The 25,448-nt window shown below is 40.5% G+C and overlaps 1 protein-coding gene across 1 annotated transcript in view; it reads left to right on the forward strand.

Moving 5' to 3' along the window:
* Positions 1-25,448, forward strand: part of LOC106139174 (rhophilin-2-B) — a 93,829-nt gene that overhangs the window by 53,899 nt on the left and 14,482 nt on the right. The window contains exons 3-5 of the mRNA XM_060951147.1: positions 16,947-17,063; positions 19,991-20,118; positions 24,709-24,862. Coding sequence (XP_060807130.1) covers positions 16,947-17,063; positions 19,991-20,118; positions 24,709-24,862 — 399 coding nt within the window. The remainder of the gene's footprint in view (positions 1-16,946; positions 17,064-19,990; positions 20,119-24,708; positions 24,863-25,448) is intronic.

Consider the following 25,448-nt stretch of genomic DNA (forward strand, 5'->3'; position numbering starts at 1 on the left):
TTTTTTGACCAAATCGGGGAATATCAGATTCCCCAATCCACCCTCAACAAGCGACCGTAATGGGTAGCTCGAATCGGAGAATCAAACCAGTCTCCCTGACCTTGGCGTTCTTCAACGCTGATGGCCTCTCTGAACAAAGAGAGGAAGTCAGTAAGTACCTCGTCGACCATCAAGTCGACATTCTCTTGGTGCAAGAAACTTTTCTCAAACCCGCAAATCGCTCCCCGCGAATTGCTAATTACAACGTAATTCGTAATGATAGAGTCGGCCCTAAAGGCGGCACTCTCATCTATTACAAAAGATGCTTACATTGCATCCCTCTCCCTCCCCCGACTCTCGAGAACATCGAATGTTCTATACTCAGGTTGAGCATGACCGGCCATCAGTCGGTCAACATCGCCTCCTGCTACCTCCCTCCCGCAAAGAGACTTCTCGAAAGTGATCTTAAATCACTATTCGACCTTGGAAACGCCACTATTCTAGCCGGCGATTTCAACAGCAAGAGCATCCTATTCAATTCTGCCACGGATAGCTCCAATGGATTAGCCCTTCAACGTCTCATGGACGAGTTGGACTTTGAAGTTGTCGCTCCCGTAGCCCCTACTCACTATCCCCGCATAGTCTCCCACACCCCGAGTGTGATCGACATGGCCCTCATCAAGAACATCGCCCTCGAGGTGGTGGCTCTGGAGGTACACGCCGAACTCGAATCCGACCATCGCCCGGTGCTCTTGCAACTCGGTCCAGTTGACAACGGGCAACCTGTTCATCATAGAACGGTGACCGACTGGAAGAAGCTCTCTGCAGCTCTCGACCGGCCGTCTCCCGATCTAGATGACATCCCCGATAGGATCACCACCCCTGACGAGACAGACCACGCTATTCTCCGCCTCACAAATCACCTACAATCAGCTGTAATAGGCTGCACCAGGCGAGTCGCATCGATGGATCCCACCCATCGATGGGAGTTGCCCGATGACGTACGCGATTTGATGAGACGTAAGAATGCGGCAACAAGACATTATGACGCATACCCCACCGAGGACGCCAGACTCGAATTACGCTCCCTTCAACGTCAAGTGAGGGAGAAAATCCGAGAACTGAGAAACGAACGATGGGATAACACCTTATCACAGTTCCAACCATCCCACACCACATTCTGGAATCTGACCCGAGCTCTGCGTTCAAACAGAATCGAGCCAGCTCCCCCACTCAACAGACCCGACGGGTCGATCGCCTTCGAAGACGAGGAAAAGGCTGAATGCCTTGCAGTCAACCTGGAGCAGCAATGCTCCCCGAGTCTCGAGCCGGTAGACCCGGTCCATCTCGCAGAGGTCAACAACGTTGCGGAAACTCTCACTCCCGCTAACTCTGACGAGTCCCTCCCGGACATACCCCTCCGCCCCACCACCATCGACGAAGTCGAGGAAATCATCAAATCATACAGACCCCGAAAGGCCCCCGGAGCCGACGGCATCTCTAATAACGTTCTCAAACGCCTTCCCCAATCTCTCTTGATTCTCCTAGTATGCATCTTCAATGCTGCTTTGGAAAACTGCACTTTTCCAAACGCATGGAAAAGTGCAACAGTCATTGGTATCCCCAAGCCGGGTAAGGACCCGGCTAACCCCTCCTCCTACCGACCCATCAGCTTGCTCAACACCATGGGCAAGATCTTCGAGCGCATTATACTCGCTCGGCTGAAAGACTATATAGAGTCTAAAAGCCTCATCCCCGACGAGCAATTTGGCTTTAGGGCCAAACACTCGTGCGTCCAACAAGTGCACCGCCTCACGGAGCACATCCTATACAATAAAAACAGGGGCTGGAAAACGGGATCGGTCTTCTTCGACGTGGCCACGGCGTTTGACAAAGTATGGCACCAAGGTTTGATTTTCAAACTTGTTCGCATGGGGCTGCCATCCTCTCTCGTGCGCATCTTACGAGACTTTTTGTCAAACCGCTCGTTCCGCTACCGTCTGGAGGGCTGTCTCTCGTCGCCCCGCCCCATCCGAGCCGGAGTCCCGCAAGGATCCGTGCTATCCCCGACCCTATACTCGCTATACACTAGCGACTTTCCGCGAACCCCGAATGTGGAAGTAGCGCTCTACGCTGACGATACGGCACTCTACTCCGCCCACAAACAATCGACCACCATAGTGAAACGACTCCAACAGGCCATCAAGGCTCTGGAGGAGTGGTTCCGCCTATGGAGGATCGAGGTAAACCCCACGAAGAGTACAGCAGTGTACTTTTCAAGGGACCCCAACATCACCACGAGACCCCGCCGGGGAGGCTCAACGCCGATCGTTGGCACCCTACAGATTTATGGCAGGCCCATTCCCTGGGCCAAACAAGCCAAATATTTAGGAGTCACCCTAGACAGTCGCATGACGTTTGGTCCTCATATCAAACGCGTCAAAAACAGAGCTGCCTTGTACCTCTACAAGCTCAGCCCCATGATCGTCAACCCAAAAATGTCGTTTAGAAATAAACTGACATTATACAAGTTGTGCATCCGCCCCGTCCTCTCTTTTGCCAGCGTGTGTTTTGCGCACGCGGCAAAATCTAACATTGTATTGCTTCAACGCATACAAAATAGATTCCTCCGGAAGGCTACCGGGGCCCCCTGGTACACCAGAATGAGTGATCTCCACAGGGAACTGGAAATCCCATCGATAATTCGTTACTTCAAAGAAACGTCCCAACGTTTCTTTGAGCGAGCGCCCTCCCACCCGAACCCACTGGTAGTGCAAGCTGCCAATTATGCCCCCGCACCCAACGCAAGGTACAGAAGACCTAGGGATATCCTCTCCGATCCGGACGACCCAATTACGGCCGCCGTCCCCCCCTCAGACCCCTTACCTTCCCAACAGAGGCACCGTGCCGACATAATCGCGTACATACACCGCGTTCGCCGGCGAACGCGGAGAAGTAGGACTAGTGGCCGGTTCACTAGGTACCGCCCCGCGGCGGCACCCGGTGGATCCGCCACTTAGTCAGCCCTTATGGCAGTTGAACACTAGGTTCAACCTACACGGGTGGCGCCAAAGCCGAGGTCCGTCCCACTCTGGGAACCCTTTGAGCAGCCACTGCGTCGGCAGGAGGCCCTTCAGGCCCCGCCACAAAAAGTCCGGTTAAGTTGTTAAGCCCTTCAGGCAACAACGAGAAATTACATAAAAAAAAAAAAAAAAAAAAAATCACAGCAGCCCCTTTCGCTGCCCGATTGTCGCCCGGTAAGGTTGTTGGTTGTGGTTGGCATCAATGAAAGTGAGTCTGTTCCATTTATTATTTTTGATCGGTATTTTGGTTGAGTTTTGTTTTGATTATTAACGGTTGTTTTAAAATTGTTTTATAAATTAATTTGCTTTGATTTAAATAAATAAGGGTTTATTGTAATTGTCTTTTTTTAAGTTTAAACCCATTTGGTCGCTAAGAATATATATATATATTTCCTACTTCGTCTACGGATAAATAAATTAAGAAGACAATTTTTTTTTTCATCTATCTGCGACAATTTCAAAATGTTGCGTCGCAACAACGCTTGTAAATTTCAAGATTTAAACAATAACGGTTACGCTAACAATGAAACTCAATTATAACAGTTACATTTTTTTCTTTTGTTAACTTAATTTAGTTTTTATTCGGCCATTTCAGATTAAGTTAATTTGGTCCACTATTTTGTAAAGTTTTTGGGACCAAGGTCTCACGATGTGCATCGTGGAACTCAACTTTTAACCCCCAACGTAAAAAGAGGGGTGTTTTCATTTTGACGTGTGTGACGTACTTACGACTAGATTGACATCCTTATTCATATGTTTTTCATAAATGCTATTGTGGTAACGAAGGAAACAACATAGTGTGTACTAGTGCCGTGTGGTTCTCGGCACCAATCAAAAAGAACAGGACCACTCCATCTCGTTCCCATGGATGTCATAAAATGCAACTAAGGGATAATCTTATAAACTTGGGATTCTTCTTTTAGGCGATGGGCTCACAACCTTTTACTCTTTGAATCCCAATTCTATCATTAGGCCATACAGCTGAATGTGGCATTTTAGTCTTTTCAAGACCGTAGGCTCTGTCTATCCCGTAAGGGATAAAAACGTAAGACTTAACGTAAGTAGGGTTGTATGTTTAAAAAAAAAATTACGCAAATGAAGCCGCGGTCTTAAGTTTATAAGTATTATCACAAGGAAGCGCTCATGTTTCCAGCTGACCAGCGCACGCGCAGTGAAGCGAGACAGCAACAGTACCTCGGACATCGAATTGCAGATTAGTGCATAAACTAAGGAAGAACATTCTAGAAGAAATCATGGATTCACACTTATAATGCTACTATACCCCAAACTTCGCCCGCGTGAATTTAACGGGATCTACAAAAATCTAGGAATTTAACGCCATTTAGAAAAAGCAACAAATTTAGCGCCACCTGCATAAGTATGCAGGTTTTGGCCAAATCCCACGGGAACTATTGCTTATTGGATGAAAGGCACCCTATGCCCTTCTTCTTATTCTTATTTATCATATGATATAGATATAGTATCGTTAAGTTAGTATCTCGTTACACAAGTTTCGAACTTACTTTCAGACTAACATATCCTTTGCGGGGTAGAGAGATAAGACTTTTCTTTAATCGCCTTTTACGACATCCACGGGAACGAGATGGAGTGGTCCTATTCTTTTTTTTATTGGTGCCGGGAACCACACAGCAAACTATATAAACTATCTCAATCTATGTAATTTTTCCCGTACCTACATATTTATTTATTTATCCTTGGGGTAAACGAACTATTACATAACGTAATGCAATAAAAGTTCATTGCAATAACCGCGGCCATCTTGGATCGCGTCCAGTTATTACCTGCCAAGCAATTCGATCGGGAAATTGTCACCGGTTTTTATTCCATTACTCATAGGGTCCCCTGTGGGAAGAACAGGGAACCATTTTGTTGTGGATTGAATGTGTATTTCATATATCATATCCAAACTAATATTATAAATGCGAAACTAGTAAAAAGTGCCGTGCGGTTCCCGGCAACAAAAAAACTACTCCATTTCTGTCCCGTTCTGTCAGAAAGATCGAAATAATAGAACAAATATTGATTGTTTTTTGTGAGATCTTTATATATATATATATACCTATATATAATTCTAAGCAATAGTAATAAAATTAATTACCTGCGTCTGGTCCGAAACTAGATGAAGGTCCTTTAAAAACTAGTTTTACGAATAAATTAACATTTAAACAAAATTAGGTCATTCAATGATTTGCAACAAAAAATGGACGGCAAATCAAAGGGCAAGGCTGAATATTAATTTTAGCAGAATTATAAAAAAAATAATTTAATTATTTTCGTAATCAATCAAGTCCCTGGCGAAAGGTCAGGTCAAGAGTACTCTAAACCGGCGAGTTTGCATAAAAAGAGTTATGAATGTGGATGAAGCGAAAGAGGTATGCAACGGTCGTGGCAAGTGGAAAAGAGAGCCTTTCCCTACCCCTCTGGGAATGAGGCGTGATATTGGGTGTAGTGTAGAAGTCTCTAAGGGTCGATGGTCGAATCAGTAAAGTGTTCGGTTAAAATGTGTGATGCGCAGAAAGGCACAGGTTCAAATCCCACCCAGGCCATGTATCGATGATGATTTTCAAAGTCATGTACATCAATTTGAGTACTGGTTTTACGGTGAGGAAAATCATCGTGAGATAACCTGCACATTCAGGCAACTGGATGTGTAAGCATGGATCCAATACGGGTTAGGTTCCCCTTCAAAGGTTGCGGAGGTCAGATGAGAGTCGCTTATCGATCGAATGACCTAAATAGTCGAATCTCAGTTCTATCATTAAGTCATAAAATTGAACACGGCCTATCAGTCTTTTCAAGACTGTTTGTTGGCTACGTATACCCCGCAAAGGATATAGACGCGACTGTATGTATGAAGAAGAATTTACAAACAGTGTTGTTAAAACATTCAAGAGAAAAGCTTGACTAGCAACCTGTCGCTATTTGAATCTCAATTCTATCATTAAGCCAAACAGCTGAACGTCGCTTAGCAGTCATTTCAAGACTGTTGGCTTTGTCTACCCCGGGAAGGATATAGACTTGATTATATCTATACTAGCGACCCGCCCCGGCTTCGCACGGGTGCAAAATTATAAATGTTATTATACATAAAAACCTTCCTCTTGAATCACTCTACCTGATACAAAAAACCGCATCAAAATCCGTTGCGTAATTTTAAAGATTTAAGCATACAGACAAACAGACTAAAATAGCGACTTTGTTTTATACTATCTAGTGATACGGTCTGGCTGGTCTGTCCGGCTATAAGGTTTGGCGACTTGACAACCCTAATGTAAGCCATCACTTAGCATAGTTAATCTTTAATGTCATATTAAATGAACATAATTATACAGTGGTCACACGTGACCTTAACTTTTCACCTGTTTTCTAAATATATGTTATTATTTAAATGTCAATGCAATATTTACAGAAGGAAACAGTATAGCAGTGTTACGTGTACATACATACATACATATGTATAATCACGTCTATATCCCTTGCGAGGTAGACAGAGCCAGCAGTCTTGAAAAGACTGAAAGGCCACGCTCAGTTTTTCAAGCTTTTCTCTTGAATGTTTTTTACAATTTGCGCGGGAATGAAAACAGCCTATCAACACAGTTTGTGATTTCCTCTTCATACATATATAATAATATACTAACATAAATACAAATAATGAACATTTTTAAATTTTCATTATTTGTATTTATGTTAATGGAATTTGTTTTCGTAAATTCCCACAGGCGCAAAGCCCCAGGCGAATGTTAGTCTGCAATGCAATAATTTAATCCAAACAAGTACCAACACCAATATGTACTTATGTTTTCTCCATTTCACTTAGAAATTGCAATAGTTGGACCCTACCACCGGCGCCAAACTCATGAATTATGAACGAGATCGAATTTCAGTCGCGTACGTGAATTACAAGTGACAAATCTATGGTTAATTAGTTGTTCGTATTCTTTGTTCGTATTTTTTATGTAACTGCTTCGTTTTTGAATAATTTTGTATATTTGCCTTGTGGTTTCCAGCACTTTATAACTGATAAATAATAATTTTTAATACTAACAGATATTATAGAATTTCTACATAAATTTCCCATGGATGTCGTAAAAGGCGTCTAAGGGGCGTATGAACTTAAGACTCATCCTGGTAGGCGATGGGCTTGCAACCTGTCACTATTTCAATCTCAATTCCATTATAAAACCATATAGCTTATCATGGCCATTCAGTCTTTTTAAGACTACTGGCTCTGTCTACCCCGTAAGGTATATAGACGTAACCATATTTATGCTAATCGTAAATTGCGTGAACACCCCGCAAGAGATATAGACGTGACCATATGTATGTATGTATGCTAATCGTAAATTGCGTGAACACCGATGGTAGGGGCCACAACTAACAGACGGGAGTACAGTTACTTTGCCCCTCAGTTCGATACCCGGGCGAGCCACTGCCGAGTCATATAATTACTACATACGTTATCGCCTGACTTGTTCCGCTAATTTGTTTTTATGGACTGCTGTTTTCTTGTGTCGTAAAAGGCGAGTAAGAGAATTATCATTTAGTGCATCAATTACTAATTTATTTTAAAATCTTTATTATTTATTGTGCCGTGTGGTTACCGGCACCGATACGAAAAAGAATAGGACCACTCCATCTCTTTCCCATGGATGTCGTAAAAGGCGCTTAAGGGATAGGCTTACAAACTTAGGATTTTTTTTTTCTTTTTAGGCGAGGTGCTAGCAACCTGTCACTATTTGAATCTCAATTTTATTATGAAGCCAAATGAAATTTGGTATGTAGGTAGCTGAAGACCCAGAATAACATATAGGCTACTTTGTATCCCGGAGTTCCCGCGGGATTTATAGGGTTTCCATGCGGACGAAGTCGCGGGCGGCCTCTAGTTGGGTATATTTCCAAGAAACATATTAATCTCCTCAGGCGTGCTCCGTCCAAAAACGCTCATTATAAACTCATCATCGATATAATTTGACCGGTTTTCGGGTAATGCAGACAAGCTCTTGTTGTGAGAATGGAGTATTGGAATATTTTCCTTGAAATTTCGTGTGGTTTTGCCATTTTGGTTCAATAGAAAAAAGAATAGGACCACTCCATCTGTTTCCCATGGATGTCGTAAAATGCGACTAAAGGAAAAGGCTTATAATCATGAGATACTTCTCGTAGGCGATAGGCTAGCGATCTCAATTCTATCATTAAGGCTAACAGCTGAACGCGTGGCCTATCAGTATTTTCGAGACTGTTGGCTTTGTCTACTCCGCAAGTGATATAGACGTGATTGTTTGTATGTATGAATGTTACATGCGCTTTGGAAGCGGTAGTAGTTATAATTAGATTTCAGTGATGTGACGTCAATAAGTGATACCTTGTATCCAATTTTGAAAATAAATCTATTCTAACTTTTTCTGACACTAGCATATCGGTTGCATGTGCATGAAAACTGCTTGTTGTACTGCAACACTGGTTAACCAGCGCAGAACCATTTTACAAATAACAGTAGATATGTGTCAGTTACTTTAGTTATGTGTCAGTAACTTAGTGGATTTGTTGACAGAAACAAAGTTAATAGAATGTAGGTACATATGTATGTACGTGCTCCCAACAACTAAGTTTACTATCTTGGCTTTATTGAAAAAAAAAAACTGAAAAAAAAAAAAACAAAATGTCACTTGAAAGGTATTTTTCATTTTTTTTTTCTGGGGTTCAGTAATTTAAATACCTAATTATATACTTTCCTAATTTTTTTTTAATTTAAAAAACTATAAGTTTGTTTGTTTCTAGTTGACGGTTTGTCATTTATTTTTAGCTTTCTGGTTTATTTGCTATTTGATGCAAGTCAAATCAGTTGGCTAATGTTTTTTCTTTAATTTGATGACACAAATTTGTCCCACTAATTTTATAAATGCGAAGTTTATTTTTTTGTTAACTTTTCTATCTACAGAATTAATATTCTTTAATTTTCACAATTAAGAGTCAGGAGAAGGTCATTAGTTACCCCTCATTCCGGTAAAAATTATAGTACCCGTGGGTTTTGCGAAAAATCTGTATTCTCTTGTAGCGCTAAATTCTTCACTTTTTGTAGGTGGGGTTTAATTTGTTACTTTTAAGGTGGTGCTTATTTCGTAGTTCTTTTATATAGAGGGCGTTTAATTCGTCGCTTTTTGTACACGGTGCTAAATTTAAGCGGGCGAAACAGCGGGTAATATAGCTAGTAATATATAACTGCACAACTATAGCCATAAAATACAAGTAATAGTTTAAAATGACAGGTTGGTCTCATGAAACAATGCTCCTATTCTGTAACCAAAACACGTCGCGTATAGTTTGGTGCACGCGACTACAAATTAACGAAACTATAGAATTACATCTCTTTGACGAGTCAGCGTTGTTCAATTGAAGGTTAAATAACATTAGAGATGAAGAAAATTTGTTTTCTGTTTGTTACGAATGAACTCAAAAATACTGGACCGAGTTTGACGAAATTTAGCGCAGAGATAGGATAGACCTTGATGCCCCGTAGCATGGCAAGAGCGATGCCGTTTTAAACAGCATAAATAAATATATACGGGACAAATAACACAGATTGAGTTAGCCGTTAGAAGTAAGTTTCGAACTTGTGTTACGTGATACTAACTCAACGATACTATATTTTACAATAAATACTTACATAGATAAACATCCAAGACCCAGACCATTCAGACAAAGTTCGTTTCTCATCATGCCCTATTCGGGATTCGAACCCGGGACCTCCGGTGACACAGACAAGCGTACTACCGCTGCGCCACAGAGGCCGTCAAACGTCCCGGATAGCATAGTTCGGTATACTTAAAAAGTGCCTCTTCCACTCTCTCGGTATTTTATCCACATAGTTTATTGCACGCGGCTCGATTCCCGCCGTCACATTCTTCATTCTACCGCCATTTTGTACAATTTGTATTCGAAAAAAGTAAAAAACGTGCGTCGGTGTATCCATATTGAACTTTTTTGGAAAGTGAATTTGGTTTTTACTTTTTTTGTGATTTAAATTCAGAACTTGCTGCATTTTTTTGTTGGGAACGTACCTTTATCAAATCGGAGATGTTCTAGCAAAAGGTCTGGTCAAGAATACGCGTAAAACTTGCATGAAGAGAGTTATGAATGTGGATGAAGCGAAAAATGTATGCAGGGATCGTGGAAAGATGTGGTCTCTGCCTATCCCTCCGGGAAAGAGGCGTGATTGAAAATTACTACTAACGCGTTAATGTATTTTAGATAAACCTAGACTTTATTCCGTTTGTTAGCTCCTGTAGTAACTCGACGTGTCATTTCGATCTTTTCAAGACTGTTGGTTCCGTCTACCCCGCAAGAGATATGTACATCAATATATATATATATATTTTTTTTAATAAAATATATTTACTAATAAACGGTTTTACGAATAAAAATCAGGTAATAGAATCTCAGACTACGAATTTTCGCCACTAAAATTCACATGGTAAATGAAAAACGTATCATTTAGGGCCAGTAACGAAACGCCTGTGAAATCATGCGCGCGCGCAATCAACGGCGTGCCATTGCAACGCCACCTATATTTAGAAGAGTTTCGTAACAGCACGACAATTATTACATTTGTAATGAATGCCATTCCGCGCACGCGTATCGGTTGCGACTAGCTATGCAGAATGGTTTTGTGTATTTAATTTTATTTCTAGAGAAGGGAGCTAAGGAATTAAATTAAAGATAGAGTCTATAATTTTAAGACTATAATATTATACATACACTAGCTGTGCCCGCGACTTCGTCCGCGTGGAATAGTAATTTTGGGCATCATATTTATTTTTGCAAACATCCGCGTATTAGAAAGAACGCTGGTTCGCCGTATTAAATGTTTCGCTGCAAATTGCTTATAACGACTATATCTCAAAACCTATTTGTCTGATTTATATACTGTAAATGGCAATTTTAGTCTACATGAAAAGCTGAAAGTAATAAATATATTTATTTGGATAAGGATTAATTCTGAATTAAAGAAAATTGGTTTCGAAATAACTTATGTTTATAATGAAAAAATAATCTTAAAAATGAACATAAAAGTGGTAAGTAAACCTTAAGAGATAGATATATGCTCTCGCGGACTTTTTTGTGGCAAAAAATGAGTACTTCACATCTTTAGTACATTGTTTTACTATATCTTTGTTGGTTTGTGCAGCGTTCGCGTGGAAAGCTCGCAGATGGCCGACTCATTCAACTTTTACCTGCATTGTTGACGTTTCCCGTAGGATATCCGGGATTAAATGTAGCCTATAGCCTTCCTCGATAAATAGACTATCTAACAGTGAAAGAATTATTCAAATCGGTTCAGTAGTTTCTGAGATTAGCGCGTTTAAACAAACAAACAAACAAAACAAACTCTTCAGCTTTATAATATTAGTATAGATACATACATATGGTCATGTCTATATCCCTTGTAAGGTAGACAGAGCCAACAGTCTTGAAAAGACTGATAGGTCACGTACAGCTATTTGTATTAATGATAGAATTGAGATTCTAATAGAGACAGGTTGCTAGCCCATCGCCTAAAAAAATCCCATGTTTGTAAGCCTATCCCTTAGTCGCCTTTTACGACATCCATGGGAAAGAGATGGAGTGGTCCTATTCTTTTTTGTATTGGTAACTGGCTGAACGTGGCCACTCAGTCTTTTCAAGACTGTTGGCTCTGTCTACCCCGCAAGGGATATAGACGTGACCATACGTATTAATTATCATTCCTCGGGTATAATCATCGTTTCCAAATAAGTAATGACATAATGAAATACAGCACGCAATCGTGTTCAATTTAAATCATTATTTAGACCACAAATGAAATGAGACCGTGGTTACAAAATATTACACACGGTACAGAACATCTTATATATTTATAACATGTATACATACATATAGGCCAATCTAAGGTCTGCCGCGCCGATGGATGCATGGCTAGGGGCGAGCCTAGTCTCGAGCGTGCCACTTCCGCCATGGGGTTGGGCGACCCCCAGGTAATGGCTAGCCTTACCCTGGCATGCGGGGCTCTGCTGGGGCGGACAAAATTTTTCCCTAGCGTCTCGTGGGAATCGCATTATGAATCTTAAAAAGCATATAAATGGCGGCGATGGTGTCCGCACCCCATCACGTCTCGTTCCCGGCGGGAGCGGTATGCGGTCTGCTGAAAGCCGCTTTGCGACGATGAATGTAAGAGGAGGAATGAAGGATAAGATTGAGGAAGTATGCCAGATGATGGATGAAAGACGTTTGGATGTGTTGTGCGTGAATGAAACGAAGCGGAAAGGATGCGACGCGACGCAGCACGGCCCTTACACGGCGTATTGGTCTGGAATTTCCAGTACCAGCCGAGGCTGTCAAGGGGTCGGTCTAATTCTTTCTGCACGAATGGCTGAGTGCGTGAATGAGTATGAGTGTGTCAGCCCTCGTCTTCTATGGATTAGGCTGAAAGTTGGAATCACTCGGATCTTCGTTCTAGGTGTTTATGCACCTTGGGATGTGGGTTCGAGGGGTACAACATCAGCAAAAAGCGAAAACGAGGAGTTCTGGAATAGTGTAAGAGAAGTATTGAAAGTTACCAAGCCAAATGAGAAGATTATTATGTTAGGTGATTTTAATGGATGGGTGGGTGTAAAGCGTGATGGATATGAAAAGGTGCTTGGTGCGTTTGGTGACGAAAAGGTGAATGATAATGGAAGAAGTGTATTAGAAATTTGTCTAGAGTGGGATCTTTTTGTGTCGAACTCAATGTTTCAACATAAAGAGATCCACACCTACACAAGAGTGGAAGGTATTTTAAAAAGTATGATAGACTTTGTGATTGTAGATGAAAGATTGAAGAACAAAGTGCTGGATACCCGTGCATATCGCGGTGCTGGCATTGACTCGGACCATTTACTGGTGATATCCCGGATAAGGGGTATCTTCAATCGCTGGCGGCACAGGGTAAGGGAGCAAACCAGCGCTTTGGAAAGAGTAAAAGTAGAAAATTTGCAAGATATGGATGTAGGTAAGAAGTATATTAATAGACTGAAGGATGAATTTGAAGATTTAGATGAAATGAGCGATATTGAAGATGGATGGAAGGAATTTAAAGAAAGAATTGTGAAAGTAGCTGTTGAAGTGTGTGGTGTAAGTAGAAGAAGGAAAGGAAAAAATCACAAAAATGCGTGGATGAGTAAAGATGTGCAAGAACTTGTGCGATTAAAGAAGAAAGCATGGCTGGATTTGTTAGCAGCAAAAGCTAACTTAAGAATGCAAGAGGTTATAGATGAAGATGTGAATGAAGCACGTAAGGAATATAAGAAAATGAAAGATTTGGTTAAGAAAGCTGTGATTAGAAAGAAAGAAGAGTATAAAGAGGATTTTGATAAAAGGCTATCAGAAGACTTTCAGTCAAATCTGAAAGTATTCTGGAAATCCGTAAGGTCAGCCCGAGGAAATACTATAACCAGAGAGCTGACTAGGATCAGATGCCAGGATGGTAGCGTTGTGAAAGGAGAAGAATGTGTACTAAAGATATGGAAGGACTATTTTGAAAGTTTATTTGAAAAAAAGGAAGGAAATAAGAAAGATTTCTGCTATAGCGAAGAAAAAGAGAATGAGATGGAAGGCGAAATTGAAATGTTCGAAATTGTGGAAGCACTTAAGAGTATGAAAGCGGGAAAGGCTGCTGGGTGTGATAGAGTGTCGGTCGAGATGCTTAAAGCAGGAAAAGGCGTAGTAGCTAGTCAGTTGTACTGCCTTTTCAATTTGTGTTGGAGAAGCGGCCGAGTACCAAAAGATTGGTGTAAGGCTGTTATCGTGCCACTTTACAAAGGAAAAGGGTCACAACTGGACTGCAAAAATTATCGTGGTATAAGCCTGCTTAGCGTCGTCGGCAAATTGTATGCTAAGGTATTGATTAATAGAGTCAGGAATGAAACTGATGACAAAATATGGGATGCTCAAGCGGGATTTCGAAAGGGAATGGGATGTACTGATCAGGTCTTTTCCTTGCGGTGCATAGCCGAAAAGTTGTTGGCCAAGAGTCAAAAAGTCTATTGCACATTCGTAGATCTGGAAAAGGCCTATGACAGAGTTGAGAGGAATGAATTGTGGTCAGCACTTTCTATGCATGGGGTGAGCAGTCTCTTAATACGAGCACTGAAATCCTTATATGAGGATTCGAGTGCTTGTGTCAGGATAAACGGAGCGCACACTGAGTGGTTTAAGATTGAGAAAGGCGTTAGGCAAGGATGTGTTGCGTCACCGTGGCTGTTCAACCTATTTATGGATAGTTGTTTGACAGATTTGAAAGAGTCTGAAAGTGGATTAAGGATGAATGAATTACTCGTCAAATGTCTGCTCTATGCCGACGATCAGGTTATACTGGCGTCATCAGCGGAGGAGTTACAGGAGATGGTAAACTGTATGCATGAAGCTTTAAAAGAGAAAGGAATGAAAGTGAACGTAAGTAAAACTAAAACACTGGTTTTTGAAATGGAGAAAGAAATGACAGCATGTAATATTTTGATTGGAGGAGAAAAAGTTGAGCAAGTGAAAGAGTTTGTATATCTAGGATCAAAGTTTACATCAGATGGCAAGTGTGATAGTGATATTGAAAGGAGAGTGAACGCGGGGAACATGGTGAATGGAGCTTTGCATGCCTTTATGAGCAGTCAGAAACTATCCAAAAAGGCTCGACTGGCTGTGCACAGGGGCGTGTTGGTCCCGACATTAATGTATGGGAGTGAAAGTTGGGTATGGCAAAAGAAGCACGAAAGCAGAATAAATGCAGTGGAAATGAGAGCGTTAAGGAGTATGTTGGGTGTGAAATTGAGTGACCGGATAAGGAACAGCGTGATAAGGGAGTGTTGTGATGTGAAAGAAGATGTAGTTACAGGAATAGAAAAGGGTATGTTGAGATGGTTCGGTCATGTGGAGAGGATGAATGAAAACAGGTTGACTAAGCAGATATACAAGGAGAGTGTGGAGGGAAAGGTCGGGGTGGGAAGACCTAGACGAACATATCTTGATCAAATTAAGGATGTCCTGGTGAAGGGTCAGGTCAAAAGTGCCCGAAACCGCCGAGCTTGCATGAGGAGAGTTATGAATGTGGATGAAGCAAAGGAAGTATGCAGGGATCGTGGCAAGTGGAAAGAGGTAGTCTCTGCCTACCCCTCCGGGAAAGAGGCGTGAGTTTATGTATGTATGTATGTATATGTATATGACGGCCTCTGTGGCTCAGCGGTAGTATGCTTGTCTGCGACACCGGAGGTCCCGGGTTCGAATCCCGGTCAGGGCATGATGAGAAAAGAACTTTTTCTAATTGGCCTGGGTCTTGGATGTTTATCTATATAAGTATTTATTATAAAAAAAATATAGTACCGTTGAGTTAGTATCTCGTAACACAAGTTTCGAACTTACTTCGAGGCTAACTCAATCAGTGTATGTAAAAGAAAAAAAAAAAAAAAAAAAAAAAAAAAAAAAAAAAAAAATATATACAAGGAGAGTGTGGAGGGAAAGGTCGGAGTGGGAAGACCTAGACGAACGTATCTTGATCAAATTAAGGACGTCCTGGTAAAGGGTCAGGTCAAAAGTACCCGAAACCGCCGAGCTTGTATGAAGAGAGTTATGAATGTGGACGAAGCGAAAGAAGTATGCAGAGATCGTGGCAAGTGGAAAGAGGTAGTCTCTGCCTACCCCTCCGGGAAAGAGGCGTGATTTTATGTATGTATGTATGTATGTATGTACATACATATAGTCACATCTATATCCCTTGCGCGGTAGACAGAGCCAACAGTCTTGTAAAGACTGAAAGGCCACGTTCAGCTGTATTGGTTTGACGATAGAATTGAGATTCAAATAGTGAAAGGTTGCTAGCCCATCGCCTACAAAAAGAATCCCAAGTTTATTTGCCTTTCCCATAGTCATCTTTTACGACATCCATGGTAAAGATACGGAGTGGTCTTTTTCAAGCGCCGGTAACCACATTGACACGTCTGTCATCAACTTATCTCTCGCTTGTCGATCGGCTGCGCACGAGTCGCCTTTCACTGCGGCAAAAGATATAAAAAAAAAATTTAAATGCCTACTAGATCCAATTAAAATTGTTCGGTCCATACAAACTGAAATTACGAGATAATGTGCGTGCAAAGATGTCGTGTTTGTTAGGATTTGAATATTCTTTGTTTAATGTGATTGACGAAGCATTTGCTTAGTACATGAATTAATTAATACATACATTTATACATATAATCACGTTTATATCCCTTGCGGGGTAGACAGAGCCAACAGCCTTGAAAAGACTGATAGGACATGTTCAGCTTTTTAGCTTGATGTTAGAATTGAAATTTAAATAAGGACAGGTTGCTAGCTAATCGCCTAAAAGAAGAATCCCAAGTTTATAAGCCTCAACTAATAGGAAGTGTCGTGTGGTTCCCGGCACCAATAGAAAAATAATAAGACCACTCCATCTCATTCCCATGGATGTCGTAAAAGGCGACTAAGGGATATGCTTATAAACTTGGGATTCTTTTTTAGGCGATGGGCTAGCAACCTGTCACTATTTGAATCTCAATTCTATCATTAAGCCATATGGCCGAACGTGGCCTTCCAGACGTTTCAAGACTGTTGGCTCTGTCTACCCCGCAAGGGATATAGACGTGATTATATGTATGTATTAATTAATTCATAAAAAAAAATCAAAATCTAGTCAGCCAGAAGTTCAAAAGCTTACCACACTGCTGATACAGAGAGACGTACATAAAAAAAATTGATTGATAACATTTTTATACGAGGCCTTAACTTTCTCGAAAGATGGACAATACTCTTGATGTTGAAGTATTCTTTTTACTCTTGTTCCAGGGTTCAGATCCGCGGGTTGCGACGTGCCGCGGCCGCCTTCAGACCAGGCGCTGTCAGCTCAACCAGGAGATCAACAAGGAGTTGAGGCTGCGAGCCGGTGCTGAGAACTTGTTCAAGGTACGAGTACCTCCTGTTTTGTCCAGGGTTCAGGTCCCCTGGTGTCGAACAGCGGTCGTCATCAGACCGTCAGCTCAACCAGGAAATCAACAAGGAGTTGAGGCTGCGAGCCGGCGCTGAGAACTTGTTCAAGGTACGAGTACCTCCTGTTTTGTCCAGGGTTCAGAACCGAAGGTAACGGGCAGCGGTCATCATCAGACAGTTAGCTCAACCAGGAGATAAACAAGGAGTTGAGGCTGCGAGCCGGCGCTGAGAACTTGTTCAAGGTACGAGTACCTCCTGTTTTGTCCAGGGTTCAGATCCCCATGAAGTGGTCGTCATCAGACCGTCAGCTCAACCAGAATCAACGAGGAGTTGAGGCTGCGAGCCGGTGCTGAGAACTTGTTCAAGGTACGAGTACCTCCTGTTTTGTCCAGGGTTCAGGTCCCCTGGTGTCGAACAGCGGTCGTCATCAGACCGTCAGCTCAACCAGGAAATCAACAAGGAGTTGAGGCTGCGAGCCGGCGCTGAGAACTTGTTCAAGGTACGAGTACCTCCTGTTTTGTCCAGGGTTCAGATCCCCTGGAGTCGAGCAGCGGTTGTCATCAGACAGTTAGCTCAACCAGGAGATAAACAAGGAGTTGAGGCTGCGAGCCGGCGCTGAGAACTTGTTCAAGGTACGAGTACCTCCTGTTTTGTCCAGGGTTCAGATCCCCATGAAGTGGTCGTCTTCAGACCGTCAGCTCAAGACTAGAAAAGATTATAATAAGAAATTGTAATAATCACATTTTGTCAAATTTATGCGATAAAACTATTTCATATATGTATGTACATACATATGTCACGTCTTTATCCCTTACGGGTCAGACAGGCCCAACAGTCTTGACAAGACTAAGGCCGCGTTCAGTTGTACGGCTTAATGATGGAACTGACATTCAAATAGTGACAGGTTGCTAGCCCATCGCCTAAAAAAATAATCCCAAGTTTATAAGCCTATTTAGTCGCCTTTTACGACATCAATGGGAAAGATATGGATCCAATTCTACGACGCCGTGTATGTATTTGAAAATATTCATATCACACATACTTAGACCCGACGCCGCCTCATTACCTCAACTCTCAGAGAAAACTGTATATAATGACAAAAAATGTCCACTCTCGCTCGCTCGTATCAAATGCTGTTATATTAACTACGTGATATATAAATTACAGTGGGGGACAGATAGACAGGAAAAGAAGAATCCCAAGTTTATAAGCCTATCCATTAGTCGTCTTTTACGAAATCCATTGGAATGTGATGGATTGGTCTTATTATTAGTGCCGTGTGGTTCCCGGCACCAATACAAAAAATAATAGGATCACTCCATCTCTTTCCCATGGATGTCGTAAAAGCCGACTAAGGGGTAGGCTTATAAACTTGGGATTCTTCTTTTAGGCGATGGGCTAGCAACCTGTCACTATTTGAATCTCAATCCTATCTTAAAGCCAAATAGCTGAACGTGGCCTATCAGTCTTTACAAGGCTGTAGGCCCTGTCTACCCCGCAAGGGATATAGACGTGATTATATGTATGTATGTATGGTCTTATTATTTTTTCTATTGGTGCTCCACACGGCATTAACTAATTAAATTTTTTTTGTTATCCACGAAAAGAGATATTACAATTTCTACATGACGGAAACCACATATAAATTCCTAGGCATTGTCTTTTCAAAAGTCTTCGACCTGCGACTTCAAGGTCAGGTCAGCGTTCGAGGGTGTCACGCATCGGTGACCACTGATTCGGAAGAAACAATGCTTTCTTTGTCTTTCATTCTTTTTTTTATGCGTCAGGTGTGTAGGTACTTTGACGATGTTCATGTCAAGGGTCATTCACACGAACGCACGTCTTGCAGGTTAGCTAATGGTCACGTAGTGGTAACGATGACCGCCACCAAAGGAATCGTGATGATGATGATATACATACATATGGTCACGTCTATATCCCTTGCGGGGTAGACAGAGACAACAGTCTTTAAAAGACTGAATGGCCACGCTCAGCTATTGAGCTTAATGATAGAATTGAGATTCAAATAGTGACAGGTTGCTAACCCATCGCCTAGAAAAGAATCCCAAGTCAAGTAAGCCTATCCTTTAGTCGCCTTTTACGACATCCATGAGAAAGAGATGGAGTGGTCCTATTCTTTTATGTATTGGTGCCTAAACAACAAGGCACAGCACATTATATGTATGTACATAAATACATACATAAAATCACGCCTCTTTCCCGGACGGGGTAGGCAGAGACTACCTCTTTCCACTTGCCACGATCTCTGCATATTTCCTTCGCTTCATGTATGTATGTATGTATATTAGTATTATATTTCGTATCTAATAATAAATCTGTAGAAGGGTCAATTCTGTACATTGAAAATATTAAAAAAATAAATAGCAGGGGGTGTTACTGGATCGATACCAAACACAAATATGTGTTTAAAAAATTTTTTGTCTGTCTGTATGTTCAGGCATCACGTGAAAACTAACGGTTCGATTTCGATGAAACTTGGTATAATTATACCTTATTATCCTGGGCATAAAATGGGATACTTTTTATCCTGGAAAAATACGTAGTAAAAAAATCTTAATTTTTCAGTTTATGCGATCTTCTCTTACTAAAACATCGAAACATGCTAGGCGAAGCCTAGCTGTATTTGGGTCCAATGGATATTTATAAGATGTTATTGTCAGAGTTACTCAAAATGGAGAAAAAATCATCCACGCGAAGACCGACATCCGCGCGGACGGAGTCGTGGGCGGAAGCTTGTAATTCATAATTATATAAACCTTCCTCACAAAACCCTCATTCCAACATTCCAAACATTTCCAAATACTTTCCGAGATTAGCTCTTACATACATACAGATAAAAAAAGAGAGACTATTTTAAGTAATTATATATATCTATCTTTCAGGCCACAACTAACCGAAAACTGCGGGAGACGGTAGCCCTGGAGCTGAGCTTCGTCAACTCCAACCTTCAGCTGCTGAAGGAACAGCTGGCCGAGCTCAACTCCTCGGTGGAACTGTACCAGAATGACAGGTAATCATGTCTAATTTAATCATTATAAATATATTTACGGGACAAATTACACAGACTGAGTTAGCCTCGAATTAAGTTCGAGAATTCTGTAACGAGATACTAACTCAACGATACTATATTTTATAATAAATACTTATATCAGGCCAATCAGAAAAAGTTCTTTTCTCATCATGCCCTGGCTGGGCTTCGGACCCTCCGGCGTCACAGAAAAGCGTACTGCCGCTGCGCCACAGAGGCCGTCAATGACATATGATCCTTACTATTGTAATCAATAGTAATATTGTTAAGAAAAAGATTATAATAAACACATTTATTCATTCATTGATATAATCACGTCTAAAACCGTTGTGGGGTAAACGTAGTCGACAGTCTTGAATGGCCACGTTGAGCTATTTGGCTTTAATATAGAATTGAGATTCAAATAGTGCTAGCCTATCGCCTAAAGGAAGAATACCAAGTTTATAAGCTTATCCCTTTGTCGCTCTTTACGACATCCATGGGATAAAGATGGAGTGGTCCATATTCTTTTTCGTTTTGGTGCCGGGAACCACACGGTTTTTAACCATCTATCTATATTTTTTTTGTATCAAGTTTAATGTAACAAGATCTGTGCTTAAATATATTAAAAATCAATAATGACATTGACATAAAAAGCCGAAACAAACATTTAGGTTAAACATTACCCCTCCTTTATCGCAATTGGTCAATAAAAATTCTGCAATGCAGTTTAAAAATTGTAGCGTTCACCAGAAACGTAAAGTAAAAGTTATTATGTAAGTTTGTAATGATATCAAGAGTTTATTATGTCAGATTGCTAAATAATTAATTGAACCAGATTTTATTATTGATTAATGATCTGACATAATCATTAAATATTGCTGCTGTGTGGTTCCCGGCACTAATAGAAAAAAAGTATACCACTTCTCCACCTTTTTCCTATGGATGTCGTAAAAAGCGACTAAGGGATAGGGTTATTAAATTGAGATTCCTCTTTTAGGCGATGGGCTAGCAACCTGTCACTATTTGAATCTCAATTCCTTCATTAAGCCAAACAGCTGAGCGTGGGCATTCAATCTTTTCAAGACAATTGGTTCTGTCTATCCTGCAAGGGAATTAATCCCATCGCCTTAAAGAATTCCAAGCCTATCCCTTAGTCGTCTTTGACGACGTATATATATTTGCATCTCTATTCCATCATTATAAGCCATACATCTGAACGTGGCCTTTCAGTCTTTTCGACACTGTTGGCTCCGTCTACCCCGCAAGAGATATAGGCGTGATAATATATTGAACGTATAAACACTTTTTATACGTCATTATCCGAAACTTAAATAAAAACGTCTCAAATAAATATAGGATCTGTCCATGAAGTTTAATACAATTTTACCTCGCCTGACCATATACATATTTCGAAACGCGATACGTTAATATGCATTGCAAAATATATATAAATAGGACTTTATTTTGGAAATCACTTTACATAATGCAGCAATTACTGAAGTGGCCAACAAAAAACTAGCTACTTACAGAGTAGATACTATACGGAGACCAAGCAACGAATTATACGCTGCTAACAATATGTTATACTAGAGCCGCCCGCAACTTCGTCCGCATGGAAACCCTATCAATCCCGAACTCCGGGATAAAAATATATATATCCTATATGTTATTCTGGGTCTTCAGCTACCTACATATCAAATTTCATCGTAATCGGTTCAGTAGTTTTTGCGTGAAAGAGTAACAAACAATCCATACTGATATCCTGACAAACAAACTTGCGTATTTATAATATTAGTAGGATGTTGACAATATGGATTCACTATGCCGTGTGGTTGCCGGCACCAATACAAAAAAGAATAGGACCACTCCATCTCTTTCCCATGGATGTCTTTAAAGACGACTAAGGGATATGCTTACAAACTTTGGATTCTTTTTTAAGGCGATGGGCAACCTGTCACTATTTGAATCTCAATTCTATCATTAAGCCAAATAGCTGAACGTGGCCATTCAGTATTTTCAAGATTGTTGGCTTTGTCTACCCCGCAAGGGATATAAACGTGACCATATGTATGTATGTGAAAAAATTACAAAGATACAATTTTATTTATTCTCAAAAATCCTGGTCTCCTTATATATTTCTCCTCTCCGCCACAGGGCCGGACTCTCCTCCAAAACATTAAAAAAATGAATGACGCATAATGACAGTAATAGCCGCCGGGATAAGAACCTCGTTACGGGTACTGTCGCGAAGAAAATTGCTTTCGAAATTCATTTCTAATAACACTTAAGAAGATAGAGGTATTTTTATTGAAAAAAATATTTTATACATACATATGTCTATATCCCTTGCAGGGTAGATAGAGCCAACAGTCTTGAAAATACTGAATGGCCACGTTCAGCTGTTTGGCTTACTGATAGAATTGAGATTCAAATAATGACAGGTTGCTAACCCATCGTCTAAAAAAAATCCCAGGTTCGTAAGCCTATCCTTTACTTGCCTTTTACAACATCCATGGGAAAGAAATGGAGTGGTCTTATTCTTTTTTGTATTGCATGGTAAAAAAATATAATGAAAATTGAAAAAAAAGACCAAATTTTTTTAAAATTTTCAGTGTTTTAGTAATTGAAATTTGGAAGCTACATAAAGAACAACAATACAGTAATTTACCCACATTTTTTTCCAAAATCGAAATGCATAAAAAGAGTATATACTATTCTATACTAATATTTTAAAAAGAGATATATATTGTTTGCAACTTTGATTATTTGTTTGTAAAATTATGCATATTTTTTTTACATTTTCTCCTTGACTGTACTCTATCATAGTAAGTTGGGATGATAATAACAATCCCGTGACTAAGTCCTGTAATGGCGCGATTATCTTAATATCAGGCGGCTTCTTACAGCAGAATCCTACAAGGCAACAATCCGTAAATATAAAGAAAAATTACGCCTAACATAGTTGCCAGTAACATGCCGTTTTAAAGAGTTTAAATAGAACACCTTAGGCACTTCCACACTCTATTATCAGCATACTAGAGGCCGCCCGCGACTTCGTCCGCATGGAATCATTCCCGCGAGGACTCCGGGATAAAAGCCTATATGTTATTCTGGGTCTTCAACTACCTACATAGCAAATTTTATCGTTCGGTTCAGAAGTTTTTGCGTGAAAGAGTAACAAACATCCATACTGACATCCTAGCATACTCACATACTCACAAACTTTCGCATTTAAAATATTAGTAAGATAATAATGTATTACCATACATAAACGTTGCACAATTAAAGTGAAAATGTACCCAATAACCCATTTTTACACTTTACTGAATACATACAAACATATAATCACGTCTATATTCTTGCGGGATAGACAGAGCCAACAGTCTTGAAAATACTGATAGGCCACGTTCAGCTGTTTGGTTTAATGATAGTATTGAGATTCAAATAGTGACAGGTTATTAGCCCATCGCCTACAATAAGAATCCCAACTTTATCCCTTAGTAGCCTTACGACATCCATGGGAACGAGCACACGGCACCTTACATATTATTTAACTTTTAATACTATTCGGTATGATAGTGATTTCTAATCCACTGTTTTGTGATAATCGGCGTATAATCCGAACAATGAAATGCTAACGTAAAGAAAGCGGATACCATAGCAGGCTTCCGGATATCACATAACTATCGCAACATCATTATTTGCTTTTTCATTAGCTAAAATAAAAATTAATGAATGCGTTCACACCGCCAATTAAAATTGAGAATGAGTATGAAACGTTCCGTTTCCGCTATTGTTTATCGCCCACCACGGCCATAGATTGTAGACTATGATAGGGTGACACTAGAAACTTCATCGTTGAAAAATGGCGCGCATTATGTTCTTCGTTTTAAAAGATAGGTATCTTTATATTTATTTATTATATTATACTTTATTGCACAAAATACAATATGTATAGTGCATTGTATACAAGAAGATGGTAATTGATTGATTGATCATCTTTTTATATTTGTGCCGGGAACCACATGGCAAGTCGTAAAGGCGACTAAGAGTTAGGCTTATATGTAAACTTAAGATTCTTTATCTAGGTGATGGGCTAGCAACCTGTCACTATTTGAATCTCAAATCTATCAATAATCCAAGCGGCTGGCCAACGTGGCCTTTCAGTCTTTCAAGATTGTAGGCTCAGTCTACCCCGCAAGGGATATAAACGTGACTGTATGTATGTATGTATGCATATTAATATAATTATTTAATAATCTTAGCGTCACTAGGACTACACGTCAAATCACTACGAGCGTGAGAATTTTATCAATGTATTCTCTCGTCCACATTCTATTCTAAGTTTGGATATTTGTGAAGTTGACGTTGTTGAAGAAAATGCTGCAGTGCAGTTTGTTACCGCTTCTTCTGCACTGACGCCTTGGAAGCGGCAGTAAACTTAGTTTTTAAGTAATTTATTTGACGTCAACCAATTTTGTGAAACTAAAAGTTTTGACAATTATTACCTAAGCGATACGAAGTATCCTATAATAATGAATAAAAATTTTGAGTTTGAATTTGAAAATACTTTTTTTTCTTTTTTTACAGCAAAGAATGCGTAATGCCAATGATCCCATTGGGACTGAAGGAGACTAAGGAAGTAGATTTCCGGGAGCCGTTCAAGGATTTCATTCTTGAGCATTACAGCGAAGATGCCGCCGCTTATGAGGATGCCATCTCGGATTTCATGGATATGAGACAAGTGAGTTTCTTTTTTGTGCCGTGTGGTTCCCGGCACCAATACAAAAAAGAATATGACCACTCCATCTCTTTCCCATGGATGTCGTAAAAGGCGACTAAGGGATAGGCTTACAAACTTGGGATTCTTTTTTAGGCGATGGGCTAGCAACCTGTCACTATTTTAATCCGAATTCTATCATTAAGCCAAATAGCTGAACGTGGCCATTCAGTCTTTTCAAGACTGTTGGCTCGGTCTACCCCGCAAGGGATATAGTCGTGACCATATGTATGTATGTATGAGTTTTTTTTTGATTAGTTATGTATGTCAATACTATCATCAAGCCAAAAAACTGAACGTGGCCTATCAATCTTTTGAAGACTTTTGCCTCTGTCTGTCCCGGCACTAATAGAAAAAAGAATATGGCCACTCCATCTCTTTCACATGGATGTCGTAAAAGGCGACTAAGGAATAGGCTTATAGACTTTGGATTCCTCTTGGAGGCGATGAGCCAGCAACCTGTCACTATTTGAATCCCAGTTCAATCATAAAGACATACAGCTGAACGTGGCCCATCAGTCTTTTCAAGACTGTTGCCTCTATCTTCCCC

The sequence above is a fragment of the Amyelois transitella genome, chromosome 24 (assembly GCF_032362555.1).
Source record: "Amyelois transitella isolate CPQ chromosome 24, ilAmyTran1.1, whole genome shotgun sequence".
Taxonomy (NCBI): Eukaryota; Metazoa; Arthropoda; class Insecta; order Lepidoptera; family Pyralidae; genus Amyelois; species Amyelois transitella.